The sequence below is a fragment of the Fusarium sambucinum genome, chromosome III (genome assembly GCF_050947815.1).
Source record: "Fusarium sambucinum isolate potato_lamoka chromosome III, whole genome shotgun sequence".
In the NCBI taxonomy this organism is placed as follows: domain Eukaryota; kingdom Fungi; phylum Ascomycota; class Sordariomycetes; order Hypocreales; family Nectriaceae; genus Fusarium; species Fusarium sambucinum.
Window position 1 is genome coordinate 5,913,698 of NC_139292.1, and position 27,695 is coordinate 5,941,392.

The window sequence follows — 27,695 nt, forward strand, 5'->3', positions numbered from 1 at the left end:
TTGCATTTGCCGCAAGTATGCAATCAACGCCGTGTCAAACTCGACTTGGAATCATCGCAAGCCCGCAGAACCATAAGCATGTTTTAAAAAAATTTAAGCCAAACTTTTCTTTCATCACATCGTTTATCCAGTTCGTCTTAGGCCGGGCCCAACATCTACATCAAACACGCGACCTGGCGACTGCTGCACAGATCTGACGAAGCAACCTTAACGCGTGTAGACGCTCCAACCCAGGTGTACGCCTCCACGAGCCACTCATACCACACCTTTGTATCGTCTGTTTGACGCCACATACTGACCTCAAGCTCGGTATCAGCTGGGAAGTAAAGAGGTTTCTGTGAAGCTGTTAGTGTCATACTACCCGACAACAGTGGCATTAACTTACCTTGAGGGGGAAGAAGATGGGGAACCACGAGATCATGTCCCTGCTCTTGTCATCAATACGTTCTGGGTGTGTGCTAATCTCAATCTTCGCGCCCTTGTTCTCAGGAATCTGAGACTCATACAGCGTCGACTCAAAGTAACCGGCCAAACCGTGGGTGACGCCCCTTGTTCTACAAACGAACGTAAGATGGCAATACCGCGAGTTATGGTCGTTAGCACCAGCAGCACCAGCCATGCTCCCACCTCCACCACCAACAACACCACCTGATCGCTTCGCCTCGAGAGCGGCGAGCGACGATCCGGGAATGGGATGCGAGAATTCCCAAGCCTCTTGGAATCGAGGCTTGTTAGGTACCCGCTCAGCGACGAAGTCAAGAGCGAAAAGCCGGACAACCCAAGGGGTCTCGAAGGCGTGGGGATCTCCAGGCACTCGCGAGAGGATATCGGCATGGATCTTGGGTGTTGAGATAGGACTCATGTGAGCGGTGTAGCTACTTGGAATCGAGATACCGTGAGGGGTGGACATGACGTGCTGGATACCATCAAGACACTCAGGTGAAAGCTCGTTATCTCCAAAGGATCCGAGCAGTTCGGAGATAAGAATATCAACCTTGCCATATACAGGTCCATTCTCGTCTTCAGAGACGACAGGGCCCTTCCAAGCACGCATATCAGTCTTGACAACCTTGACCTTACCACCCCAGACGAGCTCATTTTGACGCAAAAGATAGACATAGGCATTTGGATTCTTTTCAACAGCCCACATATCGATCGGTACTCCAGCATCTGAAGATGCCTTGAGGGCGCGAGTGACCAGTGGGCCACGGCCAGAACCAGCAACTGCAACCACGACCTTGCCGTCTTTGGAGAGAGGCTTCTTCAGCTCCTTCCACTCTGTAAGAGCCTCGAACACAGCAATCTCGTACTGGCTATACTTGACGGGATCTCCTTCGAAAACTTCGTACGTAGCTGACTCGAGGTTGTCGGATAGAGGCTGAAGAGGTGATTGTAGCCAGTCCTGGAAGCTGGTCAGGGTAGGGCTCTCAAGGTAAGTGAATGGGGGCTGTTGGTCTTCGAGCCATCGAAGGTAAGAGATGTAGTCATTGGTCTTCACTTGGGAATCTTGTCCCTTAGACAACCGATTCTGTGTCTCTGCTTCGGAGAGGCTGGGAAACTCATCCTGGGAGGTAGGAGGAAGTTGGGGGCCGTCCTTGAGGTGGGACACGTCAGGGCCAACGTCGCAAAGAAGGATCCAGGGAACATTCTTCAATCTCATATACGAGAAGATGAGATTCTGGTGATGCTTGGACAGCGAAGGAAAACCAGCCTTGTTCGTCTGGAAAGTGGATGGTGTGAGAGTGAGGTAGTGCAGAGGCTCCGCGAACCAACGGTCCTGAAGGTCCTTCTCAGGCATCACACGAGGGATCTCCAGAGCTTTTTAAGAGGTTAGTATCTACCGATAACAATCAGAGATCAAATTACGTACAGACGAAGAGTCTAGTGTTGTAGTTGCAAACACTGCGGACATGGTGCCATGAATCCCACGCAGCTAGAAGGTCAATTTCCTTTCCTTCAGTCTTGGTAGGAGTCTTCACATCAAGCGAAGAGATGCTGGCCTCTTTTGACTCTTGAACAGGCTCTCGGTACATGGGCATCTGAATCAAAAAGGTGAGGCGGTTGCCAATGGTAAGAGCTTCCTCTACAGCACGTGAGTACTGAGCAAGACTCTGGTTTCCACCATCAGTAGAAGCATCCTGTCGAGGCCCAGGGATGATAATGCTGCGCACACCACAGAAGTTGGCGTAGTTGATCTCAACGTTGAGTACTTGGCGAGAGATGCTGGAGATGATGGAATTGGAAGAGCCAAGGTCAATCCACGGGCTGATAACTGCAGTGTAAGTGTTGACGGCAGCGCAGGGAAACAGGCTTGTGTCCTTGGTGGTCAGAGGGGGCAGAATAGGCTCTGCTCTTGAACCAGTCGCCGTAGTGGTCGGCTTCTCGCCATTGTTGGAGAGGGTAGAAAGATGCTCAGACACTAGCGCAAAGACGCGGTCTCGGAAGTGAGTGTTTGTGATGGGAGTCGTTGCAAAGGCCAGCTACCCAGAGAGTCAATTGGAAGTCCCAGTAGTTTTAGACTGCAATAACGAGAGCGTTCTTAACGGCTCCTAGAGGCCGTTGACGTGGATTATTTGCGACTTACACCATGGTTGAGCAGATGGCCATACTGTAAATCAGTGAGGGGCTCGTTGCTGTTCGAGTTGTGGTATCCAATGTGGAAACTGGGTCGCTGAAGGCCGAAACCATCAGACGTATCGAAACCTGCGTCTTCGGAAGCCATGATTGTATGTATAAGCTTATCTAGAAATGGCGTACGTTGTTGTTTGAAGCTACCGTGATCAAGGAGAAACAGTAAAGTTGAGATTTCGGTAGTGGAGTAAATTCACCCCGCCAAAGCTCTAATTGTGCGAAGTGGGATGAATGGCCAGGTTTTAAAATCTGCCAGAAAGAGGAAGTTGTCGAACCGAGACAAGGTAAACAGTTGGAAAAATGAGGACTTTCTAATATGTATAGACACAATAATTGTTTGTTTCCAACAAAGGTATGAAACAATTTCTGATTGTTGATGTTGCAAACTCGCTCTTGGAAAGAAGAGCTGATGATTTTCACGACAGAGGACCCTGAAAGTGGGCACAGTGTACGCTATCTTAGCAGAGGAAGTGCAGGTACCTGCATTTTACGATGGAGGACAATTGTCAAGTGACTATCCTTTTGAATTTCTTTCTTATGACGGAAGTAACTTAGGACATATTGTCTAATTATCTGGTTTTCAATGGTGTTTTAAACATGTGTGTGTATTACAAGCAAACTCGACAACGTTACAACGTTATAGGCCTTGCCCAGTAGATCGGCGGATCTGATACACTGTATGGCAAGGACTCTTATCGATAAGCGTCCGCCTTCTCAGTCCCGCCAAAATTTTCTAGCAAAACGACCGCCAAAAACATCACGGCCTTTCTTCTTCAGCCTCGCCACTATTTTTCTTTTTCTCCTCCTCCTACTCCTTCTCGCTTTGTCATCAGCGAAACAATGTCTGACTATATGGGAGGAAAGCGATCAAGCGCCGACGCTGACGAGTCAACTCGAAAGAAGGTCAAGAAAGAAGGCGGCGACGACGAAAAGTATAACCCTTACCTTGCTCACATGCATGACAACGGGGATAGCAATGGTTATGGCGAGGAACCTTCTCCCGACTCTCCTCTAGCCGGCATGAAGCGACAGCAAACCACCGCTAAGCAGGCCTCCAAGGCTGAGGATTCAGAGTCAAACCCCTTCACCGGCCGACCGCACTCGCAGAAGTACTTCCAGATCCTCCAGAGCCGTCGCGATTTGCCCGTGCACAAGCAACGGCAGGAGTTTCTCAACAAGTACCACTCGACGCAGATCCTCGTCTTCGTCGGTGAGACAGGTTCCGGAAAGACCACTCAGATCCCCCAATATGTTGTTTACGACGAGCTACCTCACCTCACCGGCAAGCTCATCGCTTGTACCCAGCCGCGTCGAGTCGCCGCCATGTCGGTCGCGCAGCGTGTCGCTGATGAGATGGATGTCACCTTGGGTGAGGAAGTTGGTTACAGCATTCGTTTTGAGGATATGACAGGCCCCAAGACCATGCTCAAATACATGACCGACGGTATGCTTCTGCGCGAGGCCATGCACGACCACGAGATGTCTCGCTACAGCTGCATTATTCTCGATGAGGCTCACGAACGTACCCTCGCGACCGATATTCTTATGGCCCTGCTCAAGCAGATCTCCATGCGCCGCCCCGACCTTAAGATCATTATTATGTCTGCTACTCTTGACGCTCAAAAGTTCCAAAAGTACTTCAATGACGCGCCCCTGCTCGCTGTCCCTGGTCGAACCCACCCTGTCGAGATCTTCTACACACCCGAGCCTGAGCGCGATTACGTCGAGGCTGCCATAAGAACTGTTCTCCAAATCCACGCTTCTGAGCCTGAGGGCGATATTCTGCTCTTCTTGACTGGTGAAGACGAGATTGAGGACGCTTGTCGCAAGATCAGCCTCGAGGCCGATGAGTTAATGCGCGAGGTTGACGCAGGTCCTCTTGCTGTGTACCCTCTCTATGGTACTCTGCCTCCCCATCAGCAGCAGCGCATCTTCGATAAGGCCCCTGCACCTCTCCGCAAGGGTGGTCGCCCTGGACGTAAGGTCATCATTTCCACCAACATCGCCGAAACCAGTTTGACCATTGACGGTATCGTGTACGTCGTGGACCCCGGTTTCAGCAAGCAGAAGATTTACAACCCTCGTATCCGTGTCGAGTCTCTTTTGGTTTCGCCCATCTCCAAGGCCTCTGCCCAACAGCGAGCTGGTCGTGCTGGTCGTACAAAGCCTGGAAAGTGTTTCCGTCTTTACACAGAGAAGGCCTTTAAGAAAGAACTGATCGAGCAGACATACCCTGAGATTCTGCGCTCCAACCTTGCCAACACGGTTTTGGAGCTCAAAAAGCTCGGTGTCGAGGATCTTGTCCATTTCGATCTTATGGACCCTCCTGCTCCTGAGACTATGATGCGAGCTCTTGAGGAGCTCAACTATCTCGCCTGTCTCGACGATGATGGTGAGCTGACCACTCTCGGCAGCATGGCATCAGCGTTCCCTCTGGATCCTGCCCTGGCTGTCATGCTCATCTCTTCTCCTGAGTTTTACTGCTCCAACGAGATTCTTTCCATCACTTCTCTGCTCTCGGTGCCCCAAATCTTCACTCGCCCTGCCAACAACCGCAAGCGCGCTGATGAGATGAAGGCGCAGTTTGCTCACCCTGATGGAGACCACCTGACCCTGCTTAACGCCTACCACGCCTTCAAGGGCCAGGCTACATCGGACCCCAACAGCGCCAAACAGTGGTGTCACGAGCACTTTCTCTCATTCCGACATCTTTCCAGCGCTGACAACGTGCGCGCCCAACTTAAGCGCATCATGGAAACACATGGTCTCGAGCTTGTCTCAACGCCATTTGAGGACAAGAACTATTACACCAACATCCGTCGCGCGTTACTTGCTGGTTTCTTCATGCAGGTCGCTATGAAGGAAAGCTCTGGCAAGCTCTATCGCACTGTCAAGGATGACCAGGCTGTTTTGATCCACCCCTCAACAGTTCTTCGCACCGAGTTTGACTGGGTTCTCTACAACGAATTTGTTCTGACGTCAAAGCAATACATCCGTACATGTATAGGTATCCGACCTGAATGGCTACTGGTAAGTCGTGCTCCCCCAAAGTTGATTCATTTTCCATCATGAAAATCGTGCACCCTCAGTGTCATACAGTCATACTAACAGCCATATAGGAGATTGCCCCCACCTACTATGACATCGATAGCTTTGAGCAAGGCGACGTCAAGCGCTCTCTTGCCCGCGCTGCAGAGAAGAAGCGCCGCAAGGAGGCCATGAAGGCTGGTAGATGAAGCACTCCCTACAGGAACTCATGAATGACGAAACCGCCGAGTGTCAGTTATGAATTTAAACAAATGGGTATCAGCAAGGATTGGAAAAGCATGAGATTTATCTTTATTGCTTATTCAATGCTTAATCCTCCCATGTACGCTCGGGAGTCGGCCCTCCATCTCGGCGGCTCAGCCTTGTATGAGATTCATGAAAGAGACAAACATATTTCCTGAAGAGTGGAGGACAAGAGAGTTGTGGATCAACTCGACAAGAATTCCCCTCCCTTGTTCGCCCTGGTCTAGACTTTTGCATTCTGATACTTTGACTGGTCGAATACGGCGTTTTATGTGCATCAGCCACTTGTTCTATGGTTGGCTGGTCGGTGGGTTTGTTTTTCTGCTTCAACTTGTCGTTGTGCCCCTCCCCTCGTCTGGTCCTAGGTTTTCCCTGCCTTACCTATTTAGTATTAGAGTCCTGCAGCACCGTTAGATTGCCAAGGAGGGTGTGGGCAACTGTGATGCAGAATGTGGGCGTTTTTGGAATGTTTTACTCGTGCGCATTTTTCTTGGTGGTACTGTAGAAGGAGAAAAGAGACGACAAAGAGGACCCTGGAACGGACTAAAACTGGTGGTCGATAGATGTCTAATGTTAGCACATGGACAATATGTCAGAGTTGAATAATTGAGAAACATTGTCAACAAACAAATTCCGGTACCAATGCATTTTTCACATACTAACTCATGCTTTTAGGTAGCCAGTCCAATGCCATGTGCAGTACCTCTTCTTCTGGCTTGCCAAACCATCTGGATCTGACTTGACCATTCCATTTTCTCTGGTCTCAAATTGGCTAAGTGGTTATTTTGGTTGTCAGCACAACTTGGTTCACGATAACACATACGTCAAGATGAAATACTCAACAGCGCTATGTAATGCAAACACGGAGAGGTTGACAAGTATACGACCTAGACTAGGAAATCCTAGCTAGGGGAGTGCGGGTTGCAGATCCGTCTCATCGCGAGTAAAGATGCAATCTAAACCTTGGTTGAACTGTTTCCGGCTCCATTTTTTTACTCTTTCGTCTCTTTTTTTTTGATATTTTATCAGAGTTCTCTCGCGTAATTCACTTGCCTCCTTCAGTACGAGCAGGTGTCCAGGTTTGTATACCCATCCATGTCTGCTAATCCTGGATGAGAATGTACGTACCGGGGCCTGTCAATGCAAAAGGGTTGGCAAGGCCCCCTCGTGTCAATCAGATTAATTGTGTGGAGGCGGGCGGGAGATCGAAGGAAAAAGCAAAAACAAAAGAGAAAAGAAAAGAAACGAATTGCATACGTGGGAACACCCCGGGAAACCAGACAGACAGACACCTGGGTGAAGTTAGTAAGAAACAACATCCTGATAATTGGTGTCGTAAAACATAAAACTTCATCAATGAATGAATACACATCCAAGGGTCTATGTACGACGCCCCAGCTGTTCCCCATCAACCCCATCTCGATCACTTTCCAGCACGGGTCAGGACGAAGCAAAATGGTCAGGTGATTGATTCAACAAAAGTTTACTCGTAAATTTGCCCACCAACAACCCAATACAAAATCATTATATATGCGAGTCTCTTCCTAGAACATCTCACCAAGAGGTAAGAGACTCAAGATAGGTACTGAAAGAAGCCAAGGGTTGAGTTGGCGGTTCCACCTCGTACAGGCTCCATCCAGCCTCTGACTGCCGGCGAGACTATTACTCTTCTAGGCCATCCAAGCCGCCAATGACTAACTCTGGGTTAGTATTGAATAAAAAGGGAGGGTAAGTGCCGCTGTGATGCACATCAGTCTTACCCGTCAAAGATAAACGGGTTTCTGTCATGGTTTGAGACCCAAAGCTTGTGACATTCGGGCAAGTCCTGCCACAGCCCGGGATCACAAAGCGGAACATTATAAGAGGAGCGCTGGTCTAGAACACCATTCGTGAAAAAGACGGCCGTGTAATATGACAGCACTCAAGACTGATAGGAGAATTGTCATGGGGATCTGAAAACGTACCACTGACTAACAAGACCTGGCGAGTCCGCAGTAACTCTCTACCTTCTAGCATACCGTGTCAGATAGAGAGACAATTCAGCTTGAAGTCTGGCAGTGCCGGAAGATTATGTACGGGAACGTTGCTATAACGCAGGACGCCTACTGGGTAGCTGAACATCACCGTACCTAGTCAAGATTGCGCATAAGTAAGCAGGCGTCCAGATAACAAGCCGAGGGATGAGTCGCCTTGTCAGACATGCATATGAACGGTACGTCGACAGTTTTAGTGTTGAATTCTACTTCTCTCCACACTCTTCAGCCGTCCCAGCCAAAAACTGTGTTGGAGAAAGGCGGAACTGTGAATAGAGTCGCCAGAGGTAATCAGTGATGCTTGACAAGAGGCTGCAGAAACACGGGGCGACCCGAGACCTCCGACTAGGGTAGCAGTCTTGTCGAAAATAGTCTGATACTTTTCAAATGTCTCACGATAACTAGGTAAATAGGTAACCTACCAAATGTACGAGGTGTGTGGTTCTTCGAAGCCCTTGCTAGGTACAGTACTCTGAAAGAAGACAGGAGTCTGGCTTTTGATAACTCGAGACAAATCGTGGAACCAGAGCAAGATGTGGCCATGGCCTATGATAACCAGTCAATAAATGTTGTTAATACATAGTACCGTATCGACATACTCATGTCTGGAAGCGGAACTGCGGCGCCACCCACACTTGTGGGTCCCGACAAGTAAAGCGATTCCTTTTTGCTTTTTTTTTTTGCTTTTTTGTTCTTTTTTGCTTTTTCCCGCCCTTCCATTCCCAGATATTACCTGGGCTGCATTGGCATCGACCCCAACATGTTCTAAGGACGTTTCTTTTTCAGCCTCAAAGATTTCATCCCCACCAAGTACCTGGTTCGAGGGTTCACTACCATGTGAGGCCAATATAATCTGTTGACATGACCCTATTTGATACTCAAACATGTCATTGCAATTGCGATGCTCGATCCCTTGTCCTTGCGCACTCTGTGGCACGATACATGGTAGCATGGAAAGACCATAACAGACCAAGCATTGACTACCTAGTATGGGCCTTGCACCTGGATAGCTTCAAGCTGACAACACGCCCCCTCAACCTGTATCTGCAAAGGGCTTCTTGCCCTGGTAGGTTATGCAGCGATTGTGATTGCCGTGGATCTAGGGGCTTTCTTGGACATGGACCATGGACAGGGAATCATCGTGCATCGTCTCGTCTCAGGCAAGGTCAACTCCGAGGGGGATGTGCAAAGTGTAAAAGCTCGGTATCATTCGTACGTCGTTTCCCCAGATGAGAGCGACACGCCCCTGTCAAGTCTAACCTCACGCCATATCCGCCGGACGCTACTCCCGTTAGAGCTCTCGCCCACATGGCCCCACGTCTCGACGAACCACAAGCCGTCTCTAAGCTGCCTCATCCCATTGCTTCGCTTCTCAGGACAGGACGGATGCGTTGTGTGGTGTAGTAGCATTAGCATATTGAGACTCAACACAACCACAGATAGCATCTGAACCACGCTGCATGTTTTTAAATTGACAGTAGGTGTCTTCAAGAATGCGTCATCCTTGATTATTGATCGCTTTTCGTCGTCGCCGGTGTAGAACAATATGCACGACTTCCTCTTTATGCAGAGTCCTACATGTCGTTTTCACAAGGTAGGTGTCTGCAGTTGTCTTGCCAAGCTCACAGGGGACTCCCTGTCTGTCATCATTGCTGCTGCTGGTGTGTTCCCCACTACATCGCATCGTTACATATGTCCAACGGGGGCCATCAGTCAATGCCATTTTGCATGGCATTGCAACGCCAGCGGGCCATTCGCCATAGACTTTAGCTATCCCCTAAGACGTCAGTAGTGCTTCGTCCTGAAAACAGTAGGTACAGTACAAACCTCTGATCATGCCAGTCCATTCCCACATGAAGATCCGCTATGTGTCCTAGGGATCCTTTGTTGGCCTTCCGCACTTCAAAAAAAGGTACAGTAGTACAGGGACATCGTTCGACCCTTTCCCCGGTTGAGTCCACTCCCCATACTAATAACCGCATTCACGTCACTTCCTCCCAATGCATGCATAGGTAGTAGTAGCTCATATAAGAAGCCATGCTTCTGCCTTTGCCTTTGCCTCTGCCTCGGCCTCGGTCTTGCGTTTCGTAGTCCATCAGCTCATTACTTCACATCTCACCTTTGCCAAAGTCTTCCTACGCAATACCATCTTATCCATCCTAATAATCGCCATCGTCAACTACACAATGAGTGGAGCTGGCGGCTTTTATAAGTACCGATGCAAGTACTTCTATACACACAACTGTCCCAACTGGGTTTGGGTAAACAATGCGCCTTGCGCATCATGTCTTGTAAGTTGAACTGTTGTGCACTGATTGGAGATTTGCTGACATGTACGTGTAAGGCTGATGGACGCGATAACGAAGGATCCGCCCTACCAACTTGGGGGCTTCCACGAGACGTCGTTGTGCCACAAGTGCTAAATGGAATTCTTCAATACACTCTAATGGAGCTTGTAGCTCCTTCAGAACCCGGCGACGACTGGACGCTTAGGGACAAGGCCAGCCGACCTCCACCATCAATTCCTGTAACAAGCGCCATGCCAGGTATACCGGGGATTTTAGCACAACACCGGTTTTAACAGCCAGAGGTGGTTCTTGAGGCACACGAGCGTTAGTTTTGGTAACGATAGGTGGAGAATGACTATCGACGAGAAAAGACTGAACTGAACTGTCGAATACGGCAACACAGGGACAGACCGAAATGGCTCTCTTGATCGCCGGCCATGCTGAAACGCGCCACTGGGCGTGTGCAGTGTATGATTTCTGATTGACTGCGACACTCAACAATGGATGGAGCGGGAGGTTGGTGGTTAGAGAAAGACGGCGAGCAAACAAACCCCCCGCGAGATACCCATGTTGAACATTTCTGGAGACGGGGGACTCCATTATGAACTTGCCTCTATTTTTGGGCGGATTTTTGTCTTTTTTTTTCGATCGGGATAGCATACAGGCGTGGGAGAGTTTTGATGGTTACAGGAGCAATTATTTTCTTTTTTGGTCATCTTGGAGCTGGAAAACTGATTTTCTGACCTCTTCTCTGATAAGGAAGACAAGCGATGTGAATAGGGCAGACAAGACAGGGTCGTGAGATGTGGTGGTGTGCCTCGGAAAAAGAACTCGTCTGATAATCCTTGTCCGACTGCAATACTTATCAGTCGACTGTTGTTTGTTTCTTGATGAAGTTCCCCACCGATAGGAATGCTTACCTACCAAGGAGCTAAGGTCTAAGCTCGAGAATAGCAAACTGACATAAATACGAAGCAGCGATGCTCAGCACCAACACATAAGCCGCAGCCAGACATCGTCGAGAGAAGAGGCCAAGCAAAAACTGCAGCTGGGCCAGGTTTCCTCGGTAGCCCTGTGATGGCTGTACTGAGCGCCTACGTAGTACTGGTCAACCGTAGGCTTTGCTTAAAAGAGACTAGATGCAACGGTTGCCAGTTTCCACCATACTCCACGTGCCTGCATCTTGTGAGGGTGGTGCCAATGACTTGTTGGGAAGCCGGCAAGACTGCAGAAATGGGCTACTACTGCCGTTGAAGAGAGTTTGGTCGGAAACAGCGGTTGTGGTCCTGCTGAGCGATACGGGCGGATGAGGGCATTCCCATGGATTACAACCCGCGTAGGCACAGAGATGGGACGAGATGAGATGAGATTATAAGCACAGGCCACGCACAGATCCGATATGTTGTGCAACCAGCTGCGGACGAATGTACATGCCTACAGTAAGTATGTGTACCTGCTTCAGTGGAGCAAGCCGAGTAAGGTGAGATGGAAGAGATTTGAAGTGGTGGGTATGAGTGATGAATGCACAGTGTCCGTAGGTGTGCCTCTCGGGCTCCTTTCCTTCCCGTTCTTGCTGGATAATATGCTTCTTCCCATGTTCAAGGAATATCCATGGTGTGAACATTACCTACACAACAGGTACAGAGTACGTACGTCAAATAGGATATCAGCCGCTGTCGACCGGTTGATCAGGGGTAATCCTAGGTAACTATCCACTAGCGCCCGTCTTCGCCATTTTTTTTTTTCAATTTTTTTATTTAAAAAAAAAAAGGGCCTCAACTATTGTGTCTCACTGACCTTGACCGAACTTCAAGTGAAGAATACCGATGAGTCCAGCTTACGGACTCCTTTCTAGAAATAGAAATCCCCTACCTTAGTACTCTGCAGTCTGTACAACCTCACGCCTCACTAGAATTAACGGCTAGCGAGCCTCAATGTTTCAGCTACGCGATGACAATCGAAATCCCATCAAGGGAACTTGAACAACAAATAACGCTGAAGGGAGGATCTGTTGAATCTTGAGAGCTCCCATAACTAGTTAGGTCCCTTAAACATCATCAAACGTCCGATTGTTTCAGTACTTAAAACATTCTTCTAACAAACAACCTGATCTTGGCACAAACCTTAACCCTTCTAACCCTCCTCTTGCAATGCTACCTTGCACAGGCTAGAGATATCAGATCTTGAGCCTTGAATTTATATCAGCTCATCATCATATATGGCCTAACTGAGTACTAAAAATTAACATGGAAGACCCAGCTTTGAGGCAAAGCTAATAGTAATAAAAACAAGCCACTTCATGGTTTATTTCAGCTACTAGCGTGTGCAGTGGCTTGCATCTGGATCAAGAGCATGCGACGCCATCTGACCATTCCATCTTCACAAGATCGGAAATCGCCGCCTACTATATAATTCTGTTTTGGACTCTTGCAACTGAGTTTGCTACAATACAATTCAATGCAACGTGATGTGATGACACATAATAAAAGATTGGCTTGAACGATCTATTTATTTGCTTGATTAGCGTCATGGTTAGTACTAGCCGAGTAAGCATGTAATCTGTGTATTATTTTTATTCGAATGTCTTATCTATCTAGTCTAGAGCCTGCAGAAGGCATTTATCTACACAAACCTTTTCGTCATCCCACAAGGATCGACGAACGGAGTTGGTTTCAACCAAGCAAATTGCCTATTGAGGGCCTGTAATGAACGCAAACACACCCGTTGGGTCGTCCTATTCCCGACTCTAGGGTACATTGGCGATACTGGAACTCTAGCAAACCTCACAACTTTCAATCGCAAGATGTATCACGATGCGTGTACGTAGTGGAGAAGGGTTTGCTCAACTTGAATATCTTCAAAGTTTTTTTTTTTAGTTTTTTTTTTGGGGGGGGGGGGACAGGTTCAAACGCTTGCCACGGTATCACATGGCACGGGAAAAGTTATGGGATATAGTTATTCAGCATTTCGTCAATCATAAATGTATTAAGATTTGAAGATCATATAAACCCGCAAGTAACCCCATTCCGGCCCAATTCATTTAAAGCATCATCGCTAAGCCAGCGGCCATCAGTCCTGCAACGACCATTCCCAGCCGAGGGCTAACACCGCCAGAAGCCGCATTATCATCATCGCTCAAACCAAAGGGCAGTCCCTGGTAGTCAAAAGTAACGTTCTGTGGGATAGAATTATTGTAACATCCTCCGTTGGCAATGTCCAAATTGGTGAGGTCATCGGGCACATGGAAGAACATGTAATTCTTTTGAGGGATATCCTTGAACCCCTCGGTGTTGTAGGGAAATTTGTCTCCGCTATCTGTCGAGCTTGTGTTGCGCAGAAGTATGCACTGCACTTGACCCGGGAAGTCCTTATACAAAGCTGGGTAATCCTTCATCACGTCGGAGTTGGATGTATCGGCGACGAGGATAAATTTGCGGTCTGGGAATGTCTGGAAGACCTTGTCAAGCAAAAATCGACGAATGGATAGCGTTGCTGAGACGTCAGAGAAGTTGAGAGGTCGTGTATCGAATGAACCGAGAGGGTACGTGTTGTAGATAAAGCTCATGTAGTTTCGTGTGACTTGCTCAGGTGTAGTCGTGAGGTAGTGGAAATGCAAGTCGTTCACCGAAGTCGACCAGTTCGCATAGATTTTAGGCATGTTCATCCATGGCGTGAAGGGTCGAGCAAAGGTGTTAAGCAGGCCTTCCTTTGGCTTGTAAATCTTTGTTACTCGCAAGATATCATCGATATCTGACACAATAGTAATACCCTTGGGAGGGACAAGGTAGGCGGTTGCGTTGCCGCTGTTGTTCTTTCCTTCAGCATAGACATTAAGAGTCTGAATCTTTGAAGTCTCATTACCCGGAATCAGATAACCGTTGTCGGGGCCAGATGTGTTCTTAAGCGTGATGAAAGCGTCAAAATCGCCTTCCAGTGTGGTGTTGTATGGCATGGTGATGTTTTGCGCGCCTCCTCGCTATATACGTTGTTAATGACCAGTCCTACAAAAGTTCACATATGGGTATACTCACAGCATCGATGGCACCGCCGTTCTCGTCAGGAGAAATGTCCACGTTGTTCACGAAGTTCATTTTGACCTCTACGTCGTCCTGCTGCACAACAAATATCGATTTGGTAACATTTCGAGCCTGAGCTTGCTGGGATTTGGAAAGATCCTTGACTTCAGTGTCGATAAGAAAAACATTGGCGAGGTCGTCCACCTTCTCCTGGCTCAGGTCAGGGATTTTATAGACATTGCCGTGCACTCTAACGTTCCACCCCTTGTTGGTCCAATTGCCATATGGACTGTCTTGTTATTAGCCACTACACTGGTTCGTTTGTTCTTGTATAATGGACTTACGGGATATTCAGCACCTGAGTTGGCTCCGACTTCAGCTCATCGTTGTCAACGCCTGCCGACTTTTTAACATCGTCGCCGGTAGGGAAGCCAGTTGGAAAGTCGAGGATGCCAGAATTGACCCATCCCTTGACCTTGGTCTCGATACCGCTGGCAAGACCGCCGACATAAGTTTCAACATCGTCGATGATGTCGCGTCTTTGGAGATCCACAATCTCAGTAGGCTGGGCAACAGGAGCGGCAGCTCTACGATGAACTGTAGGTGCAGCACCAGGAGCGGCGGCGGGGATGGCCATAACGGCGGGCACGAGCCCCAAGAATACAGCTTTACGCATCGTGATCTTGGACTTGGTTGGAGAGCGTAGCGTAAAGATGGAAGGCCCAGACAGAAACACGCGACGAGGGAGACGGCTTATGAGGGACAAGTAGAACAATCTTGTTTTGATTAGATTTTATCCAAGACATGCGAGCAGGTTCCTGCATTACGTGACATCACCAGCAACCGGGCTTAGAAGTCACGGATAATTCCCATTGGTCCTGAATAACACAACCAGGATGGTAACAAGCTTTGCTGACAACACACACAATCAGCCTCATCGCAGATCATTTGTCACAGGGAGGCATTAAGTTTACAGCAATTGTTCCGGTGCACTAATTTCAATGCTGGTGAAACGTAGACGTTGGAAATCTTGGCAGTCATGACATCACTACAATAATTTGGCAGATCCGTCGGATCCGACAGCCGATCCAAGACGGGATCAAACCCTGTTTAGGCATGGTTCAATCGTGGATCTACTACACATCAGATCTGACTTTACCTTGGGTGGTGGTTATGCGAATACGGCAGCAAGCTAGAGCCTCTGGTCTAGGTTCTCTTCTCCTGTTTGGCCGTTAGCATTCATTCATTGGATAAAGGAAGTGGGTAGACTTATCCCCTCACCGCGGGGGGCTGCCCTCAACACCATTTTCAGGAGAGAGGGCAGCCAGGACTACCTCACCCAACAAGGCCTGTCCCAGATCCAACAATACAACCCAGCCTTGCCATTGCTACTCAGAGGCGAGAGTTTCAGCTCCACAGAATGGTCGTTCACAGTACCAGACAAGCACGAAACTTTGACTCCAACTCGAGATGGGTCCCGGCACTGCTTCCAACGTCAACTACGAGCATCATTTCGCAGCAGTGAAACATGCAAAGGTGAAGACTGTCTTGTGAGCTGACAGTTCTGTAATGATCTTATACCTTCGCCGACACGATTCTGTTGAGAGGCTGTCATGGTAGAACGCAATCCGGAAACACACTGACGCCGACAAGGGAACTCCTTCTGTGTGATTCGCGCTGCCCCCTAGGACAAGTTTTTGATTCCTCTCCAACTTTCTCGCCAGCGAGAGGTATGGAGGGCATTAACGGGTGGACAAAATACATCCATAAAAACCACCCTTTCATCTCAAGTCCAACCTTGCGGCCGATCCGAGGGACCTGCTAAGGCCTATTGGCCCTTACAGGCGTGCTGGCGTCCGTCTTGACCAAGGGATTGTGACCCATGGCTGGAGGTTAATGCGCTGGGTCAGACCAGACGCGGAGCGTCACACACCGGGAGCGAGTGCTGTGGTGTGGTCCAGTGAGCGAAAAAGGGCCACGAGGTTGGGTGGATGGACGTAGTGTGGTAATGCACGATAGCATAAACAGCTTCGGAGGGCCGGGGGCTAACAGACTGGCGAAAGGTGTCGGTCGAAGAACTTCTGTCTGTTTCCATAAGTTGTCCGCTGCACCAGCTGGAATTATCCTAGTTGGCGGTTCCGACAGACGATAACTCAGGAGTCGTATGAAGTTCTTAAACTGACTGTTTGTGACCAATATGAAGCTCCACTCCTTAGCTGCGTGCCATGTGCAAGCCAGCAGTTTGACCAAGTGGCCAGGCTAGTTCCATCTCCAAACACTCGAGGTTATCGCAACGCATGGACGGTCTACTGTTGACCGATGTGCTGGTTCCAGTGGAAAGGGCTGACAGGTGTCCTGCAGAGGATCTTACACTACCTATGGCACCAATCCTCTCGCGCACCAACAGGTGACTGGACTGCCCTCCTCGCCTGTCCGTCGATCCAAGCACCTTCAGTTGAACCTCCCACTTTTCAGTGGGCACAACAGTCGGGCGCTTTCACGACATAAAAGACGATTTGAGCGACAACAGCGCAAAACTTGATGGCCAGATATGAAGCTTAGGGTTAAGTTCCGAACGTTGTTACTCGTCTGCCTGGTAAATCCTATACAGGACGCGTTCCCCGCCATGATCCAGCTGCGGCATTCACGAGGTCCTGTTACAGGCTCGAGAGCGACACATGGAGGGGTAACCAGAAAAAGACGAGCTGTCTGCAATAGACATCCCTTTCGAGAAACTCAGTTCGGAGGACTGTGGGGGAGGCGTCGCGCGTGTTGATGTACTTGCTGAAAGCAATGAAGGAGTTCATCTTGAGGGCAACCGTGGTTCCAGAATGTTGTCCGTATGATATTTTAACCTCTGGGCAGCCATCGCGTCTCCAGTATAGATCCTAGAAACTGATCAGTATCACGAAGTGGTTGTTGACAGGAGAGCTCAAGCAGAAGAGAGAGACGCGATGAGATAAGTGCTGGAGGTGGAGTTCCACTGAACGCGCATGCACGTGACCTGCCCAGCCACCCGCAACGACAGTGCAACGACAGTGTCAGCGTTTGAGATTCACAAATTATCATCTTCAGAGACGCGCATACATAAAGTCTTGAAATATCACGATTTCAAGTTACTCAAGTGAAATTACAATTCCCTACTAACCTAGGTAGGTAGGTAGTGGACAGTCTACGGCTGTAAGCAGTCCACTGTCTCCCGTCTGCCCATAAAATAGCAGAAGTGGTGGTTTGGCGGGGATAGTGTGTTACAGTGCTTAGCGCACATGAAGGCACAGCGGGTCATTGTGATGACAAACACCCTATACCAAGTTTTATCCTTTCAAGAAACTATACAACATGGCGAGCTCATCATCATCCACTCCGTCTGCGGGCGCGCAGCCCAAAATAATAGAAGATATAGTTGAAGCTGGTAAGAAAGCATTTGATCCAGCTGCTACGGAAAGGGAAAAGGGCGTTGTAGGGTATGACAAACTCATCGAAAGGTACGCAGCAATCTGGAATCTTCACGTCTTCCTCTACCCTTCCATCTCGACACAAGACTGACATTTCAAAGCACACCAATATGGAAGCTTCTCCCTGCTCTCAATGCACTAATAAAACCGTCAATTCTTCCTCCATGGCTACGGGAACCAGTGCTCCGAACACTCACTCTCCTCCCTCTTCGCCCAGGCGGCGTAAGAGGAACCATGGAATTTGTCTTCTCAGTTCATCCCAGCAATATGGGCAGGATTCCGGATGCTGATTCTGGACCTCAGAAACAGGGAGCCAGTATTACGCATGAAGGCGTTGCCGTTGCGACAAAACTCCTATCTTCAGTTCCAGCTAGCTTAACATCGCAGGCGTGGTTTGACGGCATCTCAAGACAAATGTTCGAACTCATTGATGGAACTGATGGAACTGAATTGGCCAAGACTGCCTCGCAGGTTGTGGGCTACGGCATCCTTGGGAACAAGCAATATGGTGCACCTGGCTCACCTGGATGGAATGCCTTTGTTCAGCCGATAGTACAGGACTTAAACCCATCACTGCGGTCAATGTCAAACTCTGGATCCACAGGCATCAAGCAAGAAGATGAAGAAATTCTTGATCTCAGCCGAGACCGTGTCCTCGTCGCATCTCACTGCCTCAAGACATCGGTTCAGCGCCTCAAAACCTTGGTGATATCCAACTCTTCGCCTGGACTGTGCAGACGTCTTCTGCGACTTGTATTGATCCAAGTATGGGTACTTGCTTCATGGAATAATCCATTGCAGAACACTGAAGAGAACTTCGTCAAGCCTGCCCGCGCACTACTCCAGGCGTATCTGAGACTTTTTGGGAATGCCGAAAGTGTCAAGCCTTTCATACGGAACCTTCTCTGCAAGGGTGCTGTGGATGGAGCAGAAAAGCACTGGGAATACCGACTTCGGGGAAACGGCGATATCGAAGCTGTGGAACCCCGTGGGATCGAGTCTGCAACCGGCATTGAGTTGAACTGGAACGAACTCGAAGATAAGGCAGCGAAGCTTGTCGAGTTCGTCACGACCGCTTGCTCTGTTACAGAAGTGTCGTCCATCTTCTTAGATTTACTGAAGCGCTGGATTGAAGCGACAGGTAAACAAACCGAAGTTATCAAGATAGATGTTCGTCCTAAGGACGAGAAATTGGACTCGCCTCTTCAAAACCTGTTTGAAGTGACCGTTCTACAGAAGCTTATGGACAAGGCACCTGAGAAGCTCGTCAGCCAATTCGACCAGTTACTGGAACTGGTCTGTCAGGTTCTCACAGCAGACACCCAATCGAGATTAGCAGATGACCTCCTTGCGGTTGTGCTGAGCTTACTCAATCTCGTCATCACAGCACCGACGTTCCAAAAGTCCCATATCAAACCAGAGGAGCTCAAGGTTGTTGAATCTACCCTGGAAAGGTTGAGCAACGAAGACAGACCACAAATAACACCAACGGCAAGAAATTTAGCCTTACTTCTGAAGTATCGAGATGAGATGGAGGAAGACGAGGAACCGGCTTCGATTCCCAGTGCTAGGCAGATCGAAGACCAACGAACATACAAACTGGCGATGGAATATGTTACTGGAGGTGATGATAATCCGGCTCCTATTGTTTCGGAAGGGTTAAATCTACTTTCTAATCTCATACTGAGAGACAGCCCAATACTCGATATTCCAGCTGTCGCTGTCCTATTGTCGACTCTGCTTGAGAACAATGATGACTACATAAACCTACGAGTCATTAAGGTATACACGCAGCTGGCAAACAAGCACCCAAAATCTGCTGTGCAAGAACTCCTGGACCACTACCTGGATGCACAAGAAAAGTCTACGACGGATGTCAGGTTGCGCTTTGGCGAGGCCTTGTTACAGGTTATTCAGAGATTAGGAGAGACCTTTTCTGGTGATGCTGCCCAGCAAGTTAGCGAAACATTGTTATCAATCGCTGGACGGCGTGGATATCGACCAAAGACTATGTCAAAGCAGGCTCGTGACGAGAAGCGACATAAGATGATGAAGAAGAAGAAAGATGATGAAGATGAAGGCGACGATGACATGAACGTCGACGAGGAAGTAACAGAAGAGGACAAGGCCAGGAATGATATCTTGGCACAGATTCTCAAAGGATGGGAGAGTAAGCGCGGTACCGAAGATGTTCGAATTCGAACTTCGGCACTCTCTATCTTCGGCGCTGCACTTGAAACCAATATTGGTGGTATTGGCCCAACGCTTGTATCCGGAAGTGTTGATCTTTGTATCAACATCCTGGCCATGGAAAGAGAGATGGAGACGGCGATCTTACGAAGAGCCGCAATTCTAAACGTGTTGAGTTTTGTCAGGGCACTTGACGCAGCCAAGGAGTCCGGCCGCAAACTCGGCTTTGGTCTTACCGACGATAGTCGAGAAGATATCGTTAGAACCTTGCGGTATGTGGCCCAAACAGATAACGATGGGCTGGTGCAACAACATGCGAACGATGTGATTGAGAGTCTCGAGAACTGGCAGACGACAAGCATGCTACCTGCGCAAGACCAGAGCAACCCTCCAGGTCTTACAAAACTCGCAGGCCTTCATGTGAACCCGAGCGGAACACTGGTCGATGGGTCTGGAAAGCCTCGGCCAAGGATCGAAGAAGTGGAATGAGAGGATGAGATCGAGACCAAGGGGATACCCACACTGCCCGATTACGGCAAATGATTGACAATTTCGGTGCCTACCTGATGGGAACATCACAGGGCGCAGCATCTAGACTAGACTGTGGATTGTGAGACCATGCAAGATTTTCTGAAGCTCCCAGGATGTATGCCATGGCCATGCATGGGATATAAGTAAGATCTATCCGTAGGGTGACCAGGCTTGGAAGCTGAAATATACTCAAGAGCCGCAGAGCATTAATGCGACCGTGTTGACGAGATGAGGTTCGATTCGTAGAGTCAATCTGACCGAGGCATCTTGAGAAATTTGGTTGGCTGAGTATCCGCCAAGGTCAGAGGAATTGATTACCGAGATGAGACGATACGTTATTCAAGCAAGCAATCAACAATTTCGGAAGTAGGGTTCCCTCTCATATAAGAGAACCTTAAACCCTTGTTTGGTGCGTTTTCGATAGAGTAGTTAGAAGAAGCCTTTAGAAGACAATATCAATTATACATAGTACAAAGCTTGGGAAGAATTAGTAACCTTGTTGTCGTACCATGCAATGCATCAAGGTTGACCGGTGGAGCCGAGAAGTGAGATAGACCATTGCTGCAGGGCACGTACTCCGTAGGAGCGAGGAATAAGAGTTGGAACTTGTTATTCTGCGACATGGAAGACGGGCAGGGACCATGAAAGTTTACTGAAACGACAAGATGACATGGATGTTATAAGTACGGATAACCTAACGGACTGACCGCGCGTGGCTTTGGGATGAAACACGAAGTAAAAGTATACGAGAAGTGAGCATGGCACATAAAATATGTATGTCCGTGTTAGATACGGATAGTGACTTTGAATATGTTGTACTGATGTTGTGAAAGAGGGATTATTGCGACTTGTGGATCGGTACCTGCATGAAGATGCAAAATTCGCTCATACAAGGGAACAGGAACAAGAAAGATCAACGCCGCCAAAGAACCAAGAGGCTCTTGTCGGTGGGCGCCCGTTAGACTACGTGCTCCTGTCCCCTCCCTAATTACCCAGTTGGGCAATTACAGTCTTCGGCGATTAATCTGGCTGGTCAATTCTTGACCCGTGTTCCTGAAGATCAGCTTTGTCATGATTATCTTACAGCCACCATGCATCACATCCCTTTTACGATGTGGCCACTAGTGCACGTGTTTCTACTGCCGCAGGCTTTTGCTTATGCCGAGGAGGCTGAGCAAACTTTCTTAGATGACAGCCATCTCGACTTCAAGATTCTGACCGTGGAAGTGCTAACGTGAATGATCTGAGTCATTCTATGGAGTAGAACCAAGGAAGTGCTTGGCATGGAATAACATATCGTTCACTCCATGTGAGTAGGTGGGTTCTCTTTTCCTCTTGTTTGGTCAAATCGCGGTCAAGCATGCAAGGGAATGGAATTTTTACTTGTTCCTCTTTTTTGTTTCTTTCTTGTATTATGTAGGGCAGGATTTTATGGAACCTGCCTGAGAGAGCCCGAGCCGAAGGTCACTGCAGGGAGTCAGTTATTGACGTGTAAGAGAATGTCTGACTTGAGTGATTTCTGGCTTGTTGGGTCATTCTAGTCTCGGCGAGCTGGGCTTGGCAGAGGTGAGATTGAGCGAGATGGCCTCCTTTTTTGAATGCATGCAACCGTCTTTGCTAGTATGACATGGGAGTCAGGACTGACAAAACGATGGCTGATAACAAGATTCGGGAATCTCTGCTACCTCGCCATAGTCCAAGTTTGAGTTACACTAATATGTACGTACTCCATGCGCACTACAGAGTACGAAGCATGCCGATCCCATCGGAGATTTCAGTTGTGTTGACAAGCGCGGAATACAACAGGAAGGAGCACCAGATGTTGATTAGGACATACAAGGCTGAAATTAACTGATCTGTGGGATGCTCACCGCACACTATAGGGGTAAGTGGCTTAGTATAAGCCAGTCCGTCTCTAAGAAAGGAATAGAGGCCGCGGGGATGCAGTGCGACAAACAAGCGCTCACCGAGATATTTCATCACCCAGACTTGAGGTTGTCCTCATTTCATTCGTAGAGGCAATTTCAGGTGGCGTACGCCAGAACAGCAAAAGTCTCGGGAGGGTCGTGCCTAAGGACTGAGAGTTTAATTGGCCCGCATGGCGTCTCAGGCTCTGCACGGTACCTGCATAAAAAAGTGACGTGGTGGGTGCTAGGGCGTGGAAGGATGGAAGGAATAAAAGGGAAGGGAACAACTCTTTGCTTGAAACATAATTTTTATGTTTACGTATCAAGTTGGAATAACATCAGACATAACTGCTTTGAAAGGAGTCGCTCAACACTAAATAATATCCATGCTACTTTTCTGATATAGCATGAACAATCATCAAAATGCAATCAATTGCCCTGCCCTGCCTCGACCTGAGTCGCAATGGCATTGCCAAATTGCAGGGTGCTCGCTCACCAAAAATGTGCTTCTTTAGCTCCAAACCCCTGGTCACACACCCCGGTAGCCCGTCTCCGAAGACCACTCTACCGCGCCCCTGAACCATGCCGTTTGAGGCAAGCGCCACAACGCCCCACCAGCTTCTGAACCTCGTTCTTCTCCAACCGTTGGTCTTTCAACATCTCCAATCAAATCACATCCTTGTCCATCTCGACGACATCAACGCCGCAGCAACCGACGAGGCCGCCAAGCAGGAATGAGGGATGCAGATGAGGATGAGGATGCCTCCTCACTAAGGGAATATGAGCTATTAACGCTTTGCCTTGTTGACTCGCTTACGCCCTTTTCGCACTGACACTGGCTCATTGCCTAGTCAGTTGTCGTGTAAACGCCAACGCTTCAGCTGATACTCTTGTAGTAACACACATGCTCAGTCAGTGGCCGCACAAGACGCTTGTGCTTACACTTCTCCTCCAGTTGCGGAGATGGAAGACCCCAGCATGGTTCTCGAGTGTACTTAGCGGGTACGGTCCTCTTTCATCCCAAGCAAGGACCAAGGACCAAGCTCTAGATGCCATACCCTAGCACGTCTCCAATATCCAAGGGGCTTCTCAGTGGACCACAACATCACCCATGCTCGAAGCATCTTGGCAGTCCGTCGTTTTGTGGTTGCATTCGCTTCCTTTCCCTGCAAAGATGCAAAGAGCTAAAAAGAGGCGCTTCCAGCCCAGTTTGTACTACTGCCCCCGACTCCAGATTCTCTTAATATCTACCGCATCCTGCCTCGACTCTGTTCCTGCCTCTCAGTCTTGTCTATCTCAACTACACACTCGTTCAGTCTCAATTGTGACTATTACATTCATTTTCGGCTTTGCCATTACGATCATTCCAGCTCTACAGCAACTTGCGTTTTCTCGCGTATCAACTTGAATACTTTCTTTAGTGAAGCAAAACTGTGTCTTGCTTGCTACCTGAACTGTGGAATCGATTTCTACAGCCATTACATCGTATCTACGTTGTCATAGACAAAACTGAAGCTACCGCAAAAACCTACATACCTTCAAAATGAAGTCCGTCGTCGCTAGTATCGGCATGATCGCCGCCGTGGCCAACGCCTACCAGTTCCCCCAGCACGCCCACTACCGCCGAGACTACAACGGAACCGACGCTCAGACCACTCTGACCGTCAAGACCACCGTCGTCGAGACCATCACCAGCTGTGCTCCCACCGTCACCAACTGCCCCAGCCGTGACCAGACTGCCATTGCTCAGCTCCCCGAGTCCGACAAGACCACCCTCACTGCCACCCACACCGTCATCCTCACTGAGGTTGTCTGCCCCGTCTCTGAGGCCAGCTCCATCTACACCTCCGTCCTTCACGATGCCGAGACTGGTGGTGTTACTGGCAAGACTATCACTGCCGAGGTTCCCATGAACACTGGCGGTGCTTACCCCCCTCCTACCGAGAAGACTATTGTCTCCGACTACACCACTGATCAGGTTGTTACTCTTACCCAGGGTGAGGAGACTATCACCACCACTATCAACAAGACCATCCAGAAGACTCTGACTGTCCCTGCTGGCCCTGAGGTCACCAACGACGGCTCCAAGGGTAACGGTACCCCCGAGGATGACACCACCACCACCACCACCAAGACCACTACTGGCACCATCACCAAGACCATCCAGCGTGCTGGTGAGACCGGCCCCGCTACCGGTGGTGACAACGGCTACAGCACTGGTAAGGGTGAGGGTGAGGACGATGGCTCCAAGGGTACCGGCAACGGTAACGGCAACGGCTCCAACAACGGTGGCTCCGGGTCCGGCAACGGTAACGGCAACGGTAGCGGTAACGGCAACGGCGAGTGTGTTCCTGAGACCGTCACCGTCACTGCTCCTGCCTCCACCGTCTACGTTACTGTTGTCCCTGAGGCTGCCAAGACCAACGGTGCTGATGACGCTACTGTCACTGGCAAGGCTGTTGAGGGTGACGACTCTGAGGATGATGATGAGGACGACTCCGCTGAGGATGAGATCTGCGACACCACCACCACCCTCGACGCTACCGTCACTGTTGTCCCTTACCCCGTTAACGGCACTGCTACCGGTGGCTACGCCAAGCCCACTGGCTTCTCTCGCCGTCTCCGTTAAATGTCCACGGACAACTCCCATGTATATGAAGTCTCGTCTGTACATTAATCACCACTTGGTTACTTCTTGGTTAGGCATCTAGTGAAGGAAGGGCTCCTTTGGATAGGTTTACACTATTCTCCTGGATGTATGACAATTTACTTTTTTGCTTGCTTCCTTTTATCAAAACAATTCAATGAGAATCATGAACTTTGTCTTATCTTGCCGACAAAACAAACACTCTTTCCATATGTATCGTCTTGTTATCTGTTAACTTGAAGCCTGGATATGGTTGCTTGATAGATAAACTTGGCTCGTGTTTTATATATCTGGGACCGAGGTTTTATAGCCTGCTCCCCGTCTCTTTGATTTTGTTTGTCTATATGTACATCTTTCCTTCACTATATATACTTTGTAATAGGATATGTGTTTGGTGTACATAACTCTTTTGTAATGTGACCATTGAGTATATTCAATAACCAAGCTACAAGTAGTGTATAGAGCTTTCTCCTGCTCATAGGTATCTTTCATTTGTATTCCCAACACAGTCGCTCGGCAAAGCGTTATTATTTGCAACGCAAACCCATTCAAAACCGAATCCCCAAACGCCTTACTTCTATTTATAATGCAAACATCCTAATTCATCACATCGTATCGTAAATAGAGCACTTATCCAAGGAGGACCTGCTCATACATATCGCTGTCCAAATATTGCTGCAACACGTCTTGTAACGCTGCCTTTGTACGGTTGAGTTGCGGCGTGACACCCTCAGCCTGTTGAAAGTTTCCACGTATGCTATCAACGTGGCCGGCGAGTTGAAGAGCAAGAGGTTCGAGGGATGTATCGAGTAATTCCTATTGGGTGTTAGATCTCACTTGAAGGCGTAGAACGTAAAGATAATGGTGGACTTACTTTGAGGCTCCCCTCCTCTTTGTTGGCCACGAATTGTGTATCATGGCCCTGATTCTTAGGTGGTGAGGTTGGTGCCAGAACATGCGCTTTCCGGAACAAATCCTTGCGCTCTCTCGTCTGCGCTCTCGCATTTGCCTCTAAGCCTCTCAACACCTCATAATCATTCTCAAGCTCCTTTTCCATTCTATCCCTTTCGGCCTTCAACAACTCCACCGCATGCTTTCCAGGGTGGAGCTGTCTCTCCAACGCCTGTTTCCCGTCAAGCACTGCTTCGAAATCAAGCTCCATTGCGCGACCCCCGTCTGCATCTGTGCGGCACCGAGTACTCGTCGTTGATGACGCAGGTGGGAAGGGGACACCGCGGTCGAGTTTGCGCTCTATACGGCGGGAAACGAGGTTCAGGGCCGCGGTCGCATGGTCACGACGGTTGCGGGTGGTAGCTGTTCGCTGCAGGATGGGTCGCTGGGCGAGTGTAAGGATGGATGTTGCTGCAGGGAGTGATGATCCAGTTAGGGGAGACCACTTTGCGGCGATATGAGAGGAGCGAATGGTGCGCTTGAAAGGGGCGATGTGAAGATACGGTTTTGGTGGGGAGGGGAGGGATTCATCTGAATCGGAGGGGGCGTCATTCTTGCTCTGGCGCTTCTTCTTCTTCTTGCTGTCTTGTCCTTGCCCTTGTTCGGGTTCTGGTTCTTGTTCGTCGGCCCTTTTAGCTGGCGGTTTCCCCCCTTTTTGTCGTCCGCGCTTCTTGGTAGGTTCATCGGGTTGCTGATCCCCTGCGTTTTCTTGCGATGCGCGGGCCGTCTTCTTGGACTTATCCGCCTTGCCCCTCTTCTTATTCACACCTCCCCTGCCATTGTCCAGGGAGTTTCGTGGGCTCCGTGTGACCTGCTGTTCCTCTTCCTCTGGCTCTTGTTCCTCGGGTTCCGGCTCTGGCGCTTTGCGTTGGCGCTTTTTGCGATGAGCTGGTTGGGCTTCTTCGGGCTCTGGTTCAGGTTCCTCTTCTTGCTGCTCGTCCGGCTGTTCTACTTGGTCTCCCTTTGTCTTTTTCTTGCGCCGTGGCTTCTCAGAACTTTCTGCCACTTCTTGCTCAGGCTCTTTATCATTCTGATCCTTTTCGTGCGAGGGTCGGCCGGGTTTTCTCTTCGGTTGCTTTTCGTTCTCTGCTGCCTGCTGCTCCGGTTCTTCAATCTCTTGGTGCTTCTTAGCACGGCTGCGCTTTTTCTTTGCTTGCGCCTCTTCCTCTACACCTTCCTGTTCAGGCTCAGGCTCAGGCGCATCGTTGTTTTTGTTCTTTCCGAGCGAAGGACGACCGCGCTTTCGTTTCTGCGGCACCTCATCCACCGCTGCTTCGGGCTCTGGTTCTTGTTTGTCCCGATTTCTCTCGAGCGAAGGCCGACCGCGTTTTTTCTTCGGTCGTGGCGCATCTTCTACCGTCTTTTCCGTATTCTTCTCTTCCAGAGATGGTCGGCCGCGCTTCTTTCGAGGTTTACCTTCCTGAGCTACTGTCTCTTCTGTCGCATCCTCTTGCGTTAATTTCTTCGGTCGCCCCCGTTGCTTCGGTAGCACAGGTTCTTCGTTATCGGCCTCGTACTCGTCGGGACGATCTTGTGACGCGCTGTTGGTGGGAGATTTGGACGCGTTTGCGGGCCGACCACGCTTGCGCGCTTGTGGTTTTGGGTCCGAAGACTAATAAGAAATAACTGTTAGTTATTTTGAACGTTTGGCAACATGTAGTGTTGCTTTCACTTACCATTGTGGGTTGTAGATGTGCAAGGAAACGGTTTGTTTTGTTGACTTTGCCGCCCACCAATTAACTGAGTTTGAGTTTC

The 27,695-nt window shown here is 49.2% G+C and overlaps 7 protein-coding genes across 7 annotated transcripts; 4 read left to right on the top strand and 3 right to left on the bottom strand.

Annotated features, from left to right (window-relative positions):
- Positions 1-155: 155 nt before the first annotated feature.
- On the bottom strand, positions 156-2,722 carry FSST1_012132 (protein arginine N-methyltransferase; the record flags this gene model as incomplete). The annotated part of the gene is made up of 4 exons (XM_083235330.1): positions 156-335; positions 386-1,818; positions 1,871-2,480; positions 2,585-2,722. The coding sequence occupies 4 exons, from the start codon at positions 2,720-2,722 to the stop codon at positions 156-158; spliced, it is 2,361 nt and encodes a 786-aa protein (XP_083081828.1).
- A 749-nt stretch (positions 2,723-3,471) lies between these two features.
- On the top strand, positions 3,472-5,867 carry FSST1_012133 (DEAH-box ATP-dependent RNA helicase PRP43; the record flags this gene model as incomplete). Its single annotated transcript, XM_083235331.1, has 2 exons — positions 3,472-5,661; positions 5,751-5,867. 2 exons carry the CDS (start codon positions 3,472-3,474, stop codon positions 5,865-5,867), a joined length of 2,307 nt encoding a protein of 768 aa, XP_083081829.1.
- Positions 5,868-10,141: 4,274 nt separating this feature from the next.
- Positions 10,142-10,536, top strand: FSST1_012134 (uncharacterized protein; the record flags this gene model as incomplete). The annotated part of the gene is made up of 2 exons (XM_083235332.1): positions 10,142-10,246; positions 10,300-10,536. The coding sequence occupies 2 exons, from the start codon at positions 10,142-10,144 to the stop codon at positions 10,534-10,536; spliced, it is 342 nt and encodes a 113-aa protein (XP_083081830.1).
- Positions 10,537-13,283: 2,747 nt separating this feature from the next.
- Positions 13,284-14,935, bottom strand: FSST1_012135 (phosphatidate phosphatase App1 family protein; the record flags this gene model as incomplete). The annotated part of the gene is made up of 3 exons (XM_083235333.1): positions 13,284-14,219; positions 14,275-14,548; positions 14,604-14,935. 3 exons carry the CDS (start codon positions 14,933-14,935, stop codon positions 13,284-13,286), a joined length of 1,542 nt encoding a protein of 513 aa, XP_083081831.1.
- Positions 14,936-17,598: 2,663 nt separating this feature from the next.
- Positions 17,599-20,393, top strand: FSST1_012136 (RTP1/Tango6 family protein; the record flags this gene model as incomplete). The annotated part of the gene is made up of 2 exons (XM_083235335.1): positions 17,599-17,744; positions 17,816-20,393. 2 exons carry the CDS (start codon positions 17,599-17,601, stop codon positions 20,391-20,393), a joined length of 2,724 nt encoding a protein of 907 aa, XP_083081832.1.
- A 3,492-nt stretch (positions 20,394-23,885) lies between these two features.
- Positions 23,886-24,971, top strand: FSST1_012137 (uncharacterized protein; the record flags this gene model as incomplete). Its single annotated transcript, XM_083235336.1, has 1 exon — positions 23,886-24,971. One exon carries the CDS (start codon positions 23,886-23,888, stop codon positions 24,969-24,971), a length of 1,086 nt encoding a protein of 361 aa, XP_083081833.1.
- Positions 24,972-25,619: 648 nt separating this feature from the next.
- Positions 25,620-27,619, bottom strand: FSST1_012138 (CENP-Q, a CENPA-CAD centromere complex subunit-domain-containing protein; the record flags this gene model as incomplete). Its single annotated transcript, XM_083235337.1, has 3 exons — positions 25,620-25,805; positions 25,864-27,552; positions 27,617-27,619. The coding sequence occupies 3 exons, from the start codon at positions 27,617-27,619 to the stop codon at positions 25,620-25,622; spliced, it is 1,878 nt and encodes a 625-aa protein (XP_083081834.1).
- Positions 27,620-27,695: the final 76 nt, after the last annotated feature.